Raw genomic sequence first — 16,449 nt, forward strand, 5'->3', positions numbered from 1 at the left:
TTTTTAAACAGTGGGGTTACATTTGCCACCCTCCAATCTGCAGGAACTGTTCCATAATCTATAGAATTTTGGAAGATGATAACCAATGCATCCACTATTTCCATGGTTACCTCTTTTAGTACTCTGGGATGCAGATTATCAGGCCGTGGGGATTTATCAGCTTTCAGTCCCATTAATTTCTCCAGCACTATTTTTTTACTAATACTAAGTTCCTTTAATTCCTCCTTCTCACTGGACCCTTGGTTCCCTAGCATTTCTGGGAAGTTATTTGTGTCCTCTTCCATGAAGACAGAAGCAAAGTATTTGTTTAATTGCTCAGCCATTTCCTTGTTCCCCATTCCTGTACTATGTTGCATTGTAAACCTACTACAATAATCTCATTGTCATTGAAACATGTTGCGTAAATACCTTTCATTCATTAATAAATGATGTATGTCACATACCAGTTCCTTGTAGTTGGACGGCAATGAATAGGTGTAGGAGTAGGGGAAAAGACACATCTGAGAGTATGAGTGGATAGTGATATAAGCTTTGATCGCATAGTATTTACGGATGATATCTGCAACAGCTTTGACTTCCTTCTCAGATTCCACATGTGGTCCACAGTAAGTATCATCACATGGGTTCCTTGAGGCACCAATGGCTGCATGTAAAAAAGAAAGAACTTGCATTTATATAGCGCCTTTCATGACCCCAGGACGTCCCAAAGCGCTTTACAACCAATGAAGAACTTTTGAAGTGTAGTCACTGTTGTAACATAGGAAACGCGACAGCCAATTTTCCACACATCAAGATCTCACAAACTGCAACGTGATAATGACCAGATCATCGGTTTTAGGTATTGGTTGAGGGATAAATGTTGGCCAGGACACTGGGGAGAACTCCCCTGCACTTCTTCGAGTAGTGCCATGGGATCTTTTTACGTCCACCTGAGCGAGCCCATGTCCTGCTGCTCAGTGGCAGTATTGTCACTGCCACCGAGCATTTCTCCCCCATGCTTGTTAAATGGCGGCTGTAATTCCCCGCGCGGCCCATTCTCGGCCGTCAATGCTGCCCTGGAGATTGCACGCTGTGGCCTGTCCTCGGCTGCTGTTGATCCCACTCCCATAATCTGGCACTTTTGGTGGCCTGTTCTCGGCTGCTGATTCCAACCCCAAGGTCTTTCCTCCCTTGTCTCAGCAGAAGGTGGTGCTGCCCAGGCAGGTTGTTCCCACCGTCTGTGTTGCTTTTTTATCGTAAACCTTCACGTCTCCACAAATGATGTGGTCAGCGCCAGAGGGCAGAATTTTAATGATGATTTTTAATAAAGCAGCCATATATTCTAGTGCTCACCTACAATTACCAGTTTTTTGTTGAGGGGGGAGGGAGAGGGAAAGGAAGGGAAGGGAAAATTTCTCCACGCTGTCTTTTTTACTCAACCCCCTCCTGCATTCCTCTCTCTGCCATCTGCAACCTCTCTCTGTTGCCTACTCAGCCTCTCTGTGTCCTCCTCTCCCTCACCCTCCTCTACATCACTTCTCCACTCTCTATTTTCCTCTTCCTCACTTTCCCCGCGCCTTCCCCTCCTTTTCCTCTCCTCTTCACCCATTCTCTCTCCTTCTCCCCATCCCCTCCACTCTCCTCTCTCCCCCTTACCCTCATCTACACCCCTTCTTTCCTCTCTCTATGTTTCTCTCCCCCACTTTCTCTTCCTCTCCTCCTCTGCCCCTCCTTCTCACACCCTCACCCATCCCCTCCAATTCCCCCTGTCCCCTCCCCTCTCCTTCCCCCTCCTTCCTTTCTCCCCTTCACGATCACTTCCCCCCATTTTCCTCCTCTTTCCCTCTTCCCTTCCCTCCCCTCTGCTTCTCCCCGCCCCTTTCCTAGTGCCCCCGCCCCTCTCTAAACAGCATTACAAACAGGAAGCAAGATTTATAGATGGGAAATGCACTCCCTACACAAGAATTTTAACAATGTTTATTCAATGCTTATGATGCCATTCATTTATTTCCGCCTGTTTTAGAAGACACACGTTATCCCGCACGTATCTATTAACATGTGGAAACTTACAGCACCACTTGGCATCGAAGTTTCGGTTTGGATCAGTGCCCACACAGTCAGAGCCAGGGTTCCTGGAGCGTGTCTTCCTCCAAAAACGATCCTGTAGGTAGACACAGCAAATAAATAAATGTGTAAGATCCTTACTGCCATCGTGTCAGATGAACACGTCTTTATATAGCCAAATGATAGCAAAACCATGCTCAAAATACACAGCAGGACTGTCGACGTCTGATGAAAGAAAAGGCAGGTTCAAGTTTTGGGTGTAGGCTCTTCATCAGGATTGGAAATGGGAAGGTAAGCAAGCCAGTTTTCATTCATCAGACGACAACTGAAATATGAATCGGCCTTTTCTTTTTTCTCCCCAGATGTTGTCAGACCTGCTCTATATTTCCTGCGTTTTCTGTTTCTCCAGAATTTACAGTTTTTTTTTAAACAAAGTGTTATCTCCTTAAACGGAGGCCCGGTCTGCCTGCTCTGGTGGTTTTAGGTGGGCGTTAAAGATCCCGCGGCACTTTTCAAAGATGAGCAAGGAGCTCTTGGCCAACATTCCACCCTCAACCAACCCCATCAAAACCAAAACCAGAACAACAGATCAACTGGTCATTCAGTTCATCGCTGATTATGGGATGTTGCTGTGTGTCCACCTACACGGCAACAGCGATTGCACCTCAACATATATAACTGTACGTGAAATGCTTTGGGATGTTTCTGAGAGATGCGATAAGGCACGTTGGGAGCGATAGGACTGCGTGCGCACTCGTGATTTCCCAAGATGCTAGTATGGATCGTAAATTTTATCTTTCCTCCTTCAAGTATATTCTGACAATTTACGCCAGTGAAGTGATTCGAACTGTAGGGTCGATTCCCCGGTCAGGTGCTTCCAGCTAGGCGCTGAACATACGGGGAAATCCTGGGCTCGCAGCCTGTGAGTTCCTCTCCTTTGAAATGAATGGTACATTCGGGACCATGATGCAGCGCTCCCTGTGAGCACTGCTTCTGTCAGGGAATCAGCCCTTGTAATAAATATAAGGCAGATATTATGAAGAACCTTTTACTCAGGCAGTGGTAAATGTTTGGAGTAATCTGTCAGGTAGGATAGAGACCAAAACACTGGGGAGATTCACAATACAACTGGGTGCTGTAATGGGTGACTTGCTGCACTAAAGGGATGTGCTCTAATGGGTGTCATTTGTGATTGATAGAAAGAACTTGCTTTCATGTCCTCCGGACATCCCAAAGTGCTTCACAGCCAATGAATTACTTTTGAAGTGTAGTCACTGTTGAAATGTAGGTTAACATGGTGATATACCTATCAATTCCTCCAATAAAAGGCGAAGAGTTACGAAGGTGACTAAAGGTTTTTATTGACTAAATAACAGAGCCCACTCTCGTGGGTGATCCGATCCAAGCAGGAGGAATACCAGCCAGTCGCTCACCTTTATACCTGGCCTGGTGGGTGGAGCCAAGGCGGAGTCGGCAGTGGTCATCCCAGGTATAGCAGTGTGGCAAGAGGCGACCTCGTACCGTGATACAATAGTGGTCAGTGATACAGTTATAACGAACAGTGGTGAACAGTGCTAACTACTAACAGTGATACGATAGTGAACGTGGTTTACCACATTCACCCCTTGTTTAGAATTAAGTCCGGCGGGGTGAAGTGTACTACCAATTCTGGTAGGTCAGTCTGTCCGGAGGCTTCGTAAGCCTCTCCGATCGCCGCAGCGGTGGTGTTGCCTTATCCGGTGCTGGTGCCTTATCCGGTGTTGATGCTGGTGTTTGCGTGGTCGGCGAGGGCTCGTGGGGTTCCGGCATGCCGTCTACCTGGGCTGGGGTTGGGGGGGGTGGTGGCGGTGTTTCCGGATTGGCTGAGGGTGCGAGGTCTCGTAGGGAGACAGTGTCCTCCCGCCTGTCTGGGTACGCCACGTAGGCGTACTGGGGGTTGGCGTGCAGGAGGTTCACCCTCTCGACCAGGGGGTCCGTTTTATGGGCCCTCACGTGTTTCCGCAGCCAGACCGGCCCCGGGGCGGTCAGCCAGGTTGGTAGAGTGGTTCCCGTAGTCGACTTCCTGGGGAAAACGAACATTCGTTCATGGGGGGTGGTGTTAGTGGCCGTGCAAAGTAATGACTGGATGGAGTGCAGCGCTGTCGGGAGGACTTCTTGCCAGCGGGAGGTTGGGAGGCCCTTAGACTTTAAGGCTAAGAGGACGGCCTTCCATACCGTCGCGTTCTCTCTTTCCACCTGACCGTTACCTCTGGGGTTGTAGCTGGTGGTCCTGCTTGCTGCAATACCTCTCTCTAGGAGGAATTGCCGGAGTTCCTCGCTCATGAAGGAGGAGCCCCGGTCGCTGTGTATATAGTTCGGGAACCCGAACAAGGCGAAGAGGGCATTCAGGCACTTAATGACCGTGCTACTGGTCATGTCGGGGCAGGGGAAGGCAAAGGGGAAACGGGAGTACTCATCAACGATGTTGAGGAAGTACACATTACGGTCAGAGGACGGGAGGGGCCCCTTAAAGTCGATGCTCAGGCGCTCGAAGGGGCGGGTGGCCTTGATCAGGCTTGCTCGGTCCGGCCTATAGAAGTGCGGTTTGCACTCCGCACAGGTCTGGCAGTTCCTGGTCATGGTCCTGACCTCCTCGATGGAGTAGGTCAGGTTGCGGGCCTTAATGAAATGGTAGAGTCTGGTGACTCCGGGGTGGCAGAGCTGGTCGTGGAGGGTCTGAAGCCTATCGATATGCGCGCTGGCGCATGTCATTCGTGAAAGGGCATCAGGGGATTCGTTCAGCTTGCCTGGCCGGTACAAGATCTCATAATCGTAGGTGGAGAGCTCGATTCTCCATCTCAAAATCTTGTCATTCTTGATTTTGCCCTTCAGCTTGTTATTAAACATGAAAGCCACCGAACGCTGGTCGGTGAGGAGGGTAAATCGTTTGCCTGCCAGGTAGTGCCTCCAGCGCCGTACTGCCTCCACGATCGCCTGGGCCTCTTTCTCGACCGACGAATGTCGGATCTCGGGGCCCTGTAGGGTCCTTGAGAAGAAGGCCACTGGCCTCCCCTCCTGGTTTAGGGTGGCGGCTAAGGCGAAGTCGGATGCGTCGCTCTCCACCTGGAAGGGGATGGACTCGTCCACTGCGTGCATCGTGGCCTTGGCTATGTCTCCCTTAATGAGGGAGAAGGCCGCGCACGCCTCCTCCGTGAGGGGGAAGGAAGTGGCTTTCAGGAGGGGTCTGGCTTTGTCTGCGTAATTGGGTACCCATTGGGCATAGTAGGCGAAAAGCCCCAGGGTTCTCCTAAGTGCTTTAGGGCAGTGGGGGAGGGGTAGCTCCATGAGGGGGCGCATTCTTTCTGGGTCGGGGCCGATGATTCCGTTCTCCACTACGCAGCCGAGGATGGCAAGGCGCGTGGTGTTAAACACGCATTTCTCCTTATTGTAGGTGAGGTTCAGCCGTTGGGCCGTACGGAGGAATTTCTCCAGATTCGCGTCATGTTCCGGCCGGTCGCGGCCGCAGATAGTGACGTTATCTAGGTAGGGGAATGTAGCCTGCAGTTCGTTCTGGTCAATCATCTGGTCCATCTCCCTTTGGAAGACCGAGACCCCATTAGTGACACCGAAGGGGACCCTAAGGAAGTGGTATAGGCGCCCATTCGCCTCGAAGGCGGTATACTGGCGGTCCTCAGGGTGGATAGGGAGTTGGTGGTAGGCCGACTTCAGGTCGATGGTCGAGAATACTTTATACTGTGCAATCTGATTGACCATGTCAGATATGCGGGGGAGGGGGTATGCGTCCAGCTGGGTATATCTGTTTATGGTCTGGCTGTAGTCGATGACCAGGCGGTTTTTATCGCCGGTCTTTACGACTACGACCTGGGCACGCCAGGGGCTGCTGCTCCCCTCGATAATGCCCTCTTTCAGGAGGCACCGCACCTCAGAGCTAATGAAGGCTCTGTCCCCGGCGCTATACCGCCTGCTCTTGGTAGCGATGGGTTTGCAGTCAGGGGTAAGGTTAGCAAACAGAGAGGGTGGCGGGACCTTGAGGGTGGAGAGGCTGCAGGTGTTACGCGGTGGGCGGTTTAACGTTTGCTGGTTGTTGACTGTGAGTGGGGGGAGGGGTCCACCGTATGCTAGGGTTACGCTTTGGAGGTGGGATTGGAAGTCCAGCCCTAGTAGGACGGCAGCGCAGAGATGGGGGAGGACGAGGAGTTTAAAGTTTTTATACTCCGTGCCCTTAACCGACAGGGTCACGACACAGTAGCCGCTGATGTCCGTGGCGTGGGACCTCGATGCCATCGAGATTCGGCTGCGCGTTGGTAGGACAGAGAGGGAGTAGTGGCTCACCGTGTCTGGGTGGATGAAGCTCTCCGTGCTTCCGCTGTCGAACAGGCAGGTCGTGGCGTGGCCGTTCACTTTGATGTCCATCATTGACTTGGACAGATGGTGCGGGCGGGCTTGGTCCAGGGTGACGGAAGCTAGTGTGTAGCTGAGCGAGTCATTGTCATCTGCGGGCGAGGCGGTCGGGCGTGGTGAGTAAAATGGCGTCTCCCACGAGGTAGGGCAAAATGACGGAGAAGATGGCTGCCCCCGTAGCTCACATGAGGCACTATTGGGGTCGGTTGCCTTAATCAAAGATGGCCACCCCCATGACTCATGTGTGGGGATGCTGGCCTCAGTTGCCCTAAACAAAGATGGCCGCCCCATGACTCATGTGTGGGGATGCTGGCCTCAGTTGCCCTAAACGAAGATGGCCGCCCCCATAGTTCGCATGCGGCACTGCTGGCCTCTGAGGATCCGCTCCTGCAGGCCTTGGAGAAGTGGCCTTTCTTCAGGCAGGTTTTGCATATGGAGTTCTTGGCTGGGCAGCGCGACCTCGGGTGCTTCTCCTGGCCACAAAAAAAACAGCCGGCGGCCCGATCGCGGATGCCCGATGTCGGGGCCGGTGCCGGGGGTGGCGGGGCCGGTCGGGTCCGGGACGCCGACGCAGAGGTAGGTCCCGGGGGCGGCGCTGGGAAGGGTGCTGTGGTAGGGGTCGGGCCCGAGTCCCAGGGTCGCGAGCAGTACCTGGTGAATGCTTCCTGATCTTGGTGGGCCACTTCCAGGGAGATAGCGAGGGCTTCAGCTTTTTCCATGCTGAGGTCTTTAGCTTCCAGCAGTCTTTGCCGTGAGTACTCGGACCGTAGGCCTTTCAGGAATGCGTCGCGGATATTATCTTCAGTATTTTCGGCTGCCGACACCGATTTAAAGTCACAGTTCCTGGCGAGTGCATATAGCGCCTGTGAGAATTCGGCTACTGATTCTCCTGGCTGTTGCGGCCGTGATCTTAGGAGGTGCCTAGCGTACATGTAGTTTACCGGGGTCCGGTACTTCTGTTTCAGCAGGTTGATGGCGGTCTCGTAGGTAGTCATGTCCTCGATGAGAGTGTATACTCTCGGGCTCAGTTGTGCCTGCAGGACACTTAGTTTGGATGCCTGAGGGACGCTGGATTCTCTCAGGTATGATTCGAAGCAGACCAGCCAGTGTTTAAAGTCTGCGGCTGAGTTTGCTGCTCGTGGGTTCAGGTCCAGGTACGGCGGTCTGAGGGCTCACAGCCAAGCTGGCTGGTGTGGCTGTGCTCCTGGGAGCTGCGCTGGTGGCTCCTCCGCCGGTTGTGACTCGTTGTCGGACATCATTAAATTTAGTCAATAAAATTGATATACCTATCAATTCCTCCAATAAAAGGCGAAGAGTTACGAAGGTGACTAAAGGTTTTTATTGACTAAATAACAGAGCCCACTCTCGTGGGTGATCCGATCCAAGCAGGAGGAATACCAGCCAGTCGCTCACCTTTATACCTGGCCTGGTGGGTGGAGCCAAGGCGGAGTCGGCAGTGGTCATCCCAGGTATAGCAGTGTGGCAAGAGGCGACCTCGTACCGTGATACAATAGTGGTCAGTGATACAGTTATAACGAACAGTGGTGAACAGTGCTAACTACTAACAGTGATACGATAGTGAACGTGGTTTACCACACATGGCAACCAATGTGCGCACAGCAAGCTCCCATAAACTATAATGAGATAAATGACCAGATAATCTGTTTTAGCAATGTTGGTTGAGGAATACATGTTGGCCAGTACACTGGGAGGGCTCCCCTGCTCTTTAATAGTGCCATTGGAACTCTAACCTCCGCCTCAAAGGGGAGACGTGGCCTCAGTTTAACGTCTCATCCAAAAGGACAAAAACCACCAACAGTGCAGCACTCTCAGTGCTGCACTGAAGCATCAGCCTAAATGATGTGCTCAAGCATCTAGAGTGGGGCTTGAACCCATGACTTTCTGACTCAGAGGTACGAGTGCTACCACTGAGCCAAGGCTGGCATGCTCTTAATTGCTAATTTCCTTACTCTTTTCTCAAGGATTTTTACCCAGAGTAATGTTGATCCTTTTGATAACTTTCCATCCCTCCCTTATCTGCAATGTTACCCTAATCCAATTCCTTTCTTCTATGAACAATGTTAACCTGGTTGCACGAGATTTGGTCTATTCTCTTGTTGAGCTACATCTACCTTCTTATTCAACATCAAATCTGGCACTTTGACACTGAACTTCCAGGGGTTCTGCTCTGCTGGCACAAAGCTGCCCTAGTCCGAAGCCGGAGACACTGTCCCAAATCTTAGGGATGAGATCATTTGCCGAACTGGGCTGAGTGCACTGCCCTTGCAAGGGTCTGCCCTGATACGTTCCGCTGGGAGCAAAGAGCTTGGCTGGAAAAATCTAAACAAAATGATCTTTACTCCAGGATCAATCGCCTTACTTAAATAAAGGTTTGGGGCCTTTTGAAAGGTCTCAACCGGATACGTGCCAGCACCTAGGTCTACTGAGGGTGTAATTGTGGAACTCCTGGGGAAGTGCAGTGGGGAAAGAGTTAAAATGGCATTGCTGGCAGTTTCACTGAATGGTGTAAGACAGGTGCTAATATGAAGGGCAACATCTAGAAAGATGCAGTCAAGATAGCTGACCTTTGAAGAAGAAATAAAACAATTAAATGGAGACAGGATGTCCAGCATTTCAACTGCCTTTAAACAGCTTTATTACCTAGGTCGCATTCCAAGGTATCTTTTAATTAGCATTCAGCAGTTTGAGTGAGTAATTGAGGAGGCAGCTTTACATTAAGATTTGTAACCAATCAGTGAAGATGCATGCGGGCCAAGATCCAATCAGGTGGCAGGAATGAATTATGAATGAGCTGGACATGTGTATTGTAATGTATAAAAATGTAGTGTTTGCTGTAACAATTTGGAGAAGTCTGGCTAAGACAGAGCAGATTGTTTCCCCACTGGTGTAATAAAGACAACTTGACTACCGATCTAAAACCTTGTGTCGAGTGTTGGTTTAAAATACTCCACAACAGGTAGCATGGGAACGCCTCCAGTCACGTCCCCTTGACATGAGTAGGGGGGAGCTTGACGATCCGCATGTGACTCCATCCACCCCCACCAAAATTTAAAGGGCCTCAGCAAATGGGGCAGAATCCTAATGTTAACTGGAGTTTAGAAGAATGAGAGGTGATCTCATTGAAATGTATACAATTCTTAGAGGGCTTGACAAGGGTAGATGCTGAGAGGCTGTTTCCCCTGGCTGGGGAGTCTAGAACCAGGGGTCACAGTCTCAGGATAAGGAATCGTCCATTTAGGACTGAGATGAGGGGAAATGACTTCACTTAGAGGGCTGTGAATCTTTGGAATTCTCTACCCCAGAGGGCTGTGGAGGCTCAGTCATTGAGTATATTCAAGACAGAGACCAATAATTTTTTGGGCACCAAGGGAATCAAGGAATATGGGGATAGGGCGGGAAAGTGGGATTGATGTAGCAGATCGGCCATGATCTTATTGAATGGCGGAGCAGGCTCAAGGGCCCGTATGACCTACCCCTGCTCCTATTTCTTATGTTTTTATGTCACTGGGTTCTGTGCCAAATTCCTGGCCCCTCCGGATTGAATTTAGGATTGCCGCCCTCTCTGGTCCCAGGAATTTCAGGGCCTTTGTTTCTCAATCCTGGCAGGACTGTAACCCTAACTACTAAATTGAGAATTACTCAGGGTCATCCATAGAGGCTCTGACACTTACCGTGGTCCAAGTATAGACGTAGCCATCCACATTGATAACGGGAACGATCAGGAAATCCAGTTTATCGAAAAGGGTGGTCATAGTAGAATTACATCTGTACATTCTAACAGCCTGTGGAAAGCATAAATTTATTACATGGCATGTTTCTCGATCTCTACAAGAAAGTATCTGTAAATAAATCCCAAAAGTGAAATAGGTGAGTTTTCACTACCAACCTCTTTCACGAACCACTGGCAAAATGCTGGAGAAATCCACTCCCTGGCATGGATTCCACAGTCCATGAAGATGGCAGGTTTCACAGAACCTGTTCTCTTGCCGACCTTTAACAAGAGATTGGCGGACACTGTCATACTGTTAGGCTGCATTATCAGTGTAACTGCTAAGCCTTATCAAGCTTTCGTAAAACATGAGTCTCCTGGCACAAGTCAACAGGGTGGGACAGAGAGATCAGAAACTAGCACAGCGATAATGAAATATAGCACAAGTGATCTTACCCGGAGGAGATAGATGCCTCGTCCCTCGTAGCTCCTTCCAATTTCGAACCGAGAAATGAGGCTTGGGTTTTCACCAGCGATGTTAGCAGTCCAGGATTCAATCTACAATTGAAAAACTGGCTATGAGCACATCTCCAGCATTAACAAACCTGCAATTTCTAACAGCTTTTATTACTTTTGAGGTATACTTTCCACTTTCAATAGCATTTTTAAAAATCATGTCCTTTCATTATGGTAAAATCCAACTGTATATCTAATACTTAGAATAAATATGATGCTGTAATTTGATAACTTGGGTGTTAGCAGTTCCTGTTTTTGGTACTTAAAAATTGCTTCAAATGTTGATCTGATTAAAGTTATGGGCTCAGAAATTCGGGTCTCCACGGGTGAGTACGCACGGGGTACTCACCCGTAAGCCCAATGGAAGTGCCAATTTCATGCATGCACTGCGCATGCGCGGGAAACCAGCACTTCCGTTCCCCTGAAAGAAGGGGTTCAGAAGTCGAACGCGTGCGCAGGAGAGGCTGCGCGTGCGCATCGAACTTACGTTTTTTTTGCAGGTTTTCCCGAGAAGGTACATCTCCAGAAGTTAGACATGTAAAAAGCAGTCACAAGGTCTGCTTTTTACAAGGTAAGTGGTGAATTAATTAAAATTAAAACATTTTTTCCACAGGTTTATTATTTTTAAATACTTTAAAGAAAGGTAAGTTTATTTTTAGCCCCGTTAGAAAATGTAATTAATTTTTTCAAAAATGTAAATTATTGTTTAAAATAGTTATTTCATGTAATTTATAGTTTATTTTAAAAATGTGATTTTTTAAAAATTTATTTGAAGATTTAGTGATGTTTTGGGGCTTATAGTATTTATAGGTTCCTGTCAAACTTATGAATGAATCATTCCCTGCTACCATTGGCTCTCCATGGCCCACGTGATCCCAGGGGATGCATCGAACTAACTGCGCCCCTGGGATACGCAAGCACTGCGCGCCGACAGTTGGAGCAGGCCCAGGATCGCAATTCCACACGGGCCCACAGCTCAACGGCCGGCGCGCAAGGTAAGTGCAGGTCGGGGGCTTACACCCGCGGGAAGCCCCCGACCCGAATTTCTGGGCCATGATGTTACACAGTGAGTTGTTATGATCTGGAATGCACTGCCTGAAAGGGCGGTGGAAGCAGATTCAATAGTGACTTTCAAAAGGGAATTGGATAAATACTTGAAAATTTGCAGGGCTATGGGGAAAGAGCAGGGGAGTGGGACTAATTGGAGAGCTTTTTCAAAGAGCCAACAATGCCATGATGGGCCTGACTGGCCTCCTGCTGTGCTGTACCATTCTATGATTCTAACCATGTCGAGCCTTGCATTACTGGGTGCTAATTGGCTGAAAAGCAAACAGCATTTTGAGTTGTTTTTTTTCCGGCCAGTTAAAAGATAAAGTGGGGGTTTGATTTTGGTCTGGGCCCAGACTCGGCACTGTGGAGCCAGCGTGCGCTCGAACCAAGCGGCTAGAGGATCGGCGGGAATAGGAACTCGGGCCTCATCAACTTATTCGGGATGAGCTGCTGCCACCTGCTGCAGCTCCACGGGCAGGCTCGCTCCACGAGAAAAATCAACATCGGGCCGAGTGGCCTCGCAAGCAGCGACCCTCAGGCTGCGGGGGGGGGGGGGGGCGGATTTGTGCAGGCAATGGGTGGGGCCCAATCGCCAAGACTGTGGACTCGAGGAGAGCCCTGCTGCTCCTCTTGGCTCCTCGGAAAGTTTAAATAAAAATGAAAATCAAACTTACCTTTAGCTGTAGAATCCTGAGTGGGGCAGGCCCGACAACTGCCCCCGCCCCCCGCCCTGCTCATCAGTAACTCATTTTATACAAGAGTCCTTCAATGGCGTTAGGCCTCTAATTAACATAATCGGGGGCCTAATGCCTGGTTCAGGCAGCTTCCCGGGATGCCTAAAAAAACGAGGCCCACGAATTTAGCATTGGGACCAACACTGTATAAAATTATGAGGGGCCTAGATAGAGTGGATAGGAAGGACCTATATCCTTTAGCAGAGAGGTCAATAACCAGTGGCCATAGATTTAAAGTAATTGGTCGGAAGTTTAATGAGGATTTGAGGAGAAATCCGTTCACCCAGAGGGTGGTTGGGGATCTGGAACTCACTACCTGAAAGAGTGGTAGAGGCAGAAACCCTCATCACATTTAAAAAGTACTTGGATATGCACTTGAAGTGCCATAACCTACAAACCTAAAGGGATCAAGGGATATGGGGAGAAGGCAGGGACAGGGTACTGAATTTGGATGATCAGCCATGATCGCATTGAATGGCGGAGCAGGCTCAAGGGGCCGAATGACCTACTCCTGCTCCTATCTTCTATGTTTCTATGTTACAAGGCTATGGATCAAGAGCTGGAAAGTGGGATTAGGGTGGATCGTTCTTGGTCGGTGGGCACGGACAAGATGGGCCGAATGGCCTCCTTCTGTGCTGTAAATTTCTATGATTCTATGACATGCACAGTTTGGACGCAGGCCATCCCACTGCTAAATTGGTTTGCTTTGCGCCAGTTTTAAGTCTGGAAAAAAACGGGTGCAACTTTTGCCAATTTCTAGCCCAAGAATTCCTCTGGATGTTGTGGTTTATCAATGTTTGTGCAAATGTCCTCGGTCTGATAGCAAAATTGGAAGCACATTCTGAAAGAAGATATTGGCAGTTTCACTAGAAGAGAGAAAATCTTCAAAAATGCATTTATAATATCGCCATGCACAGCGACCAGAGGAGTTCTTACCCCCGAATATCAACTGTTACAGTGTGCATCCCACCTTCAGAATGATTTCACGATTGGTGAACCTGTTTTACTGTGCGCCACAATCGTATTTTTACCTCATCCCACGAATGATATTTTTCATAGTTGTAGCCCGTTGAACCCGTCTCCTTTTGGTCAAACTGCTTCTCCATCAGGGTCTGCACGCTCTCAATTAACACACTGTGCAAAATAAGATTAATTTTAAAATGGTAAATGTGGATTGTAAAGACTAGTGGGGGGGTAGAGTTTTTGCTAGGTGAGCAATTCGCCCAAAAATCGGCCACACCAGCGGAAAAGATCGAGGAATTTCAAGCGGAAATTACGTCCAGCGCAAATCGAGTCTCCGCGATCTTTTGCACTGGTTGAATAAGCATTGGGGGAAAAATTTGGTGGCGCACCCTTTGGGGCGCTAACGTCGCCGAGGAGCTACTTTTAGCACCCTGAAAATGTTAGCGCCCCTGTGCCGTAAATTCAGTGGTAGCGCCCCAATCAGGAGGCGGGGCGCTACTGGAAAGCGCTCCCCCTCCTTCTTGGGGCGCTACCAGTGAATTCCGCGACACTACGTGCGGCTGTGCCACGCGCAGATAGCACATTGCTGGCCTCCTCCCCTGATTAAAGGGGAGTGGCCTAGTGCTGCGCGCACCGGGACCCTGCTGGACCACCGGGGAGCGGTGTGCCGGGAAAACAGCCTGGCACTCAAGAGGAGTGCCGGGCTGAACAGTCGCGGCCGGCACCCCGTATACAGAGCTAAGAAGGAGCAGTTGCTGGCAGGCGGCCAAAAAGAAAAATGGCCGCCCGCCACCTGCCCTTTAATTTGTGCCACCGCTGCTGCCAAAACGCCCCCCCTGAACCGGTCGGGGTGCTCTGCATGGCGATGATGTCATCACCGGTGGCGTAGCACCACGGGGTGCTACCGGCTACTGCCGCCGCTAACTTCCCGCTGAATTTCACGGGAGGCGTTAGCGGCGCCGCGCCCGGGCGCTAGGAGCTTTGCACCCCGTTAGCACTCCCGGAGGTGCTAACGAGAGGTGCAAAGCAACCCAATTTCTCCCCCACCTTGTGTAGCAGCTGGCCCCGCCCACAAAACTGATCACGCCCCCAGATCGAATTAATCAGCAGGCGGAGTTTTGCGTCTGTTTGCGGGCCTTCGAGGAGCTGCTTAAAATTGAGCAATATTTTTTAGGCGCATGGACACTAATAGGCAACTTTTAAAAGTTTTACATTAAAAAAATTTTTTATTAAGAAACTGACTAGTGTACACCAATCAAACTAGTAAATGGTTCAGTCTAATTTTTTTTAATTATAGTTATTTAAAACCGGAATACTCACGTGCGGCGGACCAGACACTCTGATTAAAAACGCTTATCTTTTTGTGATAACCTGCACCAGGTTGCCGCTCTTCAATATATCAGGAATATTTTTAATGCAAAAAAAAAACAATTACGTTCTAAAACGCTTCCTGATTGTGCTGGTCCATGGAAGATTTTTATGTTCGGTGGAGTTTGAGTAGAAACTTGAGCAAAAAATTCAATTCAGAAAACTAGCACAATTTTGAGCGCAATTTGCACTCGAATTGACGATTGCGCCCAAAGCGGAAATTCTACCCCACATTTCTGCTCTGTGAATGTTAATACAGGATCTGAAACTAACTCATATTTCAATCCAATCTCCTCCAGCCCAGTCTGAACATTCGAAGCCCAATCAGCACCGACCCTGAAATCCACACTCCTGTTGGTGGTCACCAGCTCGATAGAATGTGGCTGCCAAAAATCAATCTGTGTGCACATCAATAACACAATTAATAGTTTCATTTAATCGAACTTAATTAAATATCAGTACGTTAACTAGCAACAGGAAATCATACCTCCGCAGTGTGGGACACGTTCCTGATAAACTGCACGTGCTGTTCATTTTCAGGTTTCAGACGCAAAACTTTATCCCTTACAACAAAAATTAAATTAAATATTTTAGTATGTGCAGCAGAATATTCCCCCGGTGTTTCCGCATTACATTCAACAACAACTTGCATTTATATAGCGCCCTTGACCTAGTAAAACGACCCAAGACGCTTCACGGGAGCGTTATCAGACAAAAATTGACACCGAGCCAAAGAAGGAGACAGGACAGCTGAGGTAGGTTTTAAGGAGCGTCTTAAAGGAGGGGAAGCAAGGTGGAGTGGCGGAGAGGTTTAGGGAGGGAATTCCAGAGCTGTGGGCCTAGACGGCAGAAGGCACGGCCGCCAATGGTGGGGAATATATTTAAGAGGGAGATAGATAGATTTCTAGACACAAAAGGCATCAAGGGGCATGGGGAGAGAGCGGGAATATGGTATTGAGATAGAGGATCAGCCATGATCATATCGAATGGCGGAGCAGGCTCGAAGGGCTGAATGGCCTACTCCTGCTCCTATTTTTCTATGTTTCAATGAAAATCGGGGATGCACAAGAGGCCAGAATTGGAGCAACGCTGAGATCTCGGAGGGTTGTAGGGCTGGAGGAGGTTACAGAGATAGGGAGGGGCGAGGCCACGGAAGGATTTGAACACGAGGATGAGAATTTTATAAATTTAGGGTCATTCCTTACCCGGCGTATTGACCAACAGGAGCTCCAACCGAAACAGCTGCAACAAAACCCAGAAACAAAAGTCCTTCCATCGTTTTCCCGGGATTGTAAGAGACACCCGGTCGGGTCAGACACATTTATATCTGGTACAGTATCCGGAACAAATACACGACCAGTGTCTGCAATGTAACACGCCTCCTTTCTGGTTTAAACATGAAATTTGTCATCTCATATCTTTGGCAACATTCATATACTTTCCAATACTGGTACTTCTGAAGGGGAACTTCCCTCTGGTTCATTATCTCAATAGTGAAGTTCTCATCAATACATCATTAAATATAGCCACGGACATCCAGTACCTTAACAGCATAACATGCTGGTCTGTCATATTATGAAAAATGACTTTTCATTTGCACCACTTGCTCTGGTATCCTGGGGCATCTTGCTCTAAGAGGTCTTG

At 49.1% G+C, this 16,449-nt stretch overlaps 1 protein-coding gene across 1 annotated transcript in view; it reads right to left on the bottom strand.

Annotated features, from left to right (window-relative positions):
• The window catches only part of LOC147115537 (carboxypeptidase B-like), a 28,193-nt gene extending 12,075 nt beyond the window's left edge, over positions 1-16,118 (bottom strand). The window contains exons 1-9 of the mRNA XM_085989847.1: positions 16,011-16,118; positions 15,293-15,368; positions 15,079-15,203; positions 13,506-13,608; positions 10,631-10,732; positions 10,352-10,456; positions 10,137-10,247; positions 2,050-2,140; positions 444-643 (exon numbers count right to left, since the gene is read on the bottom strand). Coding sequence (XP_085845973.1) covers positions 444-643; positions 2,050-2,140; positions 10,137-10,247; positions 10,352-10,456; positions 10,631-10,732; positions 13,506-13,608; positions 15,079-15,203; positions 15,293-15,368; positions 16,011-16,081 — 984 coding nt within the window. The 5' untranslated portion in view covers positions 16,082-16,118. The remainder of the gene's footprint in view (positions 1-443; positions 644-2,049; positions 2,141-10,136; positions 10,248-10,351; positions 10,457-10,630; positions 10,733-13,505; positions 13,609-15,078; positions 15,204-15,292; positions 15,369-16,010) is intronic.
• Positions 16,119-16,449: the final 331 nt, after the last annotated feature.

The sequence above is a fragment of the Somniosus microcephalus genome, chromosome 6, assembly GCF_052327205.1.
Source record: "Somniosus microcephalus isolate GS21.2 chromosome 6, FLI_Smic_1.0, whole genome shotgun sequence".
Taxonomy (NCBI): domain Eukaryota; kingdom Metazoa; phylum Chordata; class Chondrichthyes; order Squaliformes; family Somniosidae; genus Somniosus; species Somniosus microcephalus.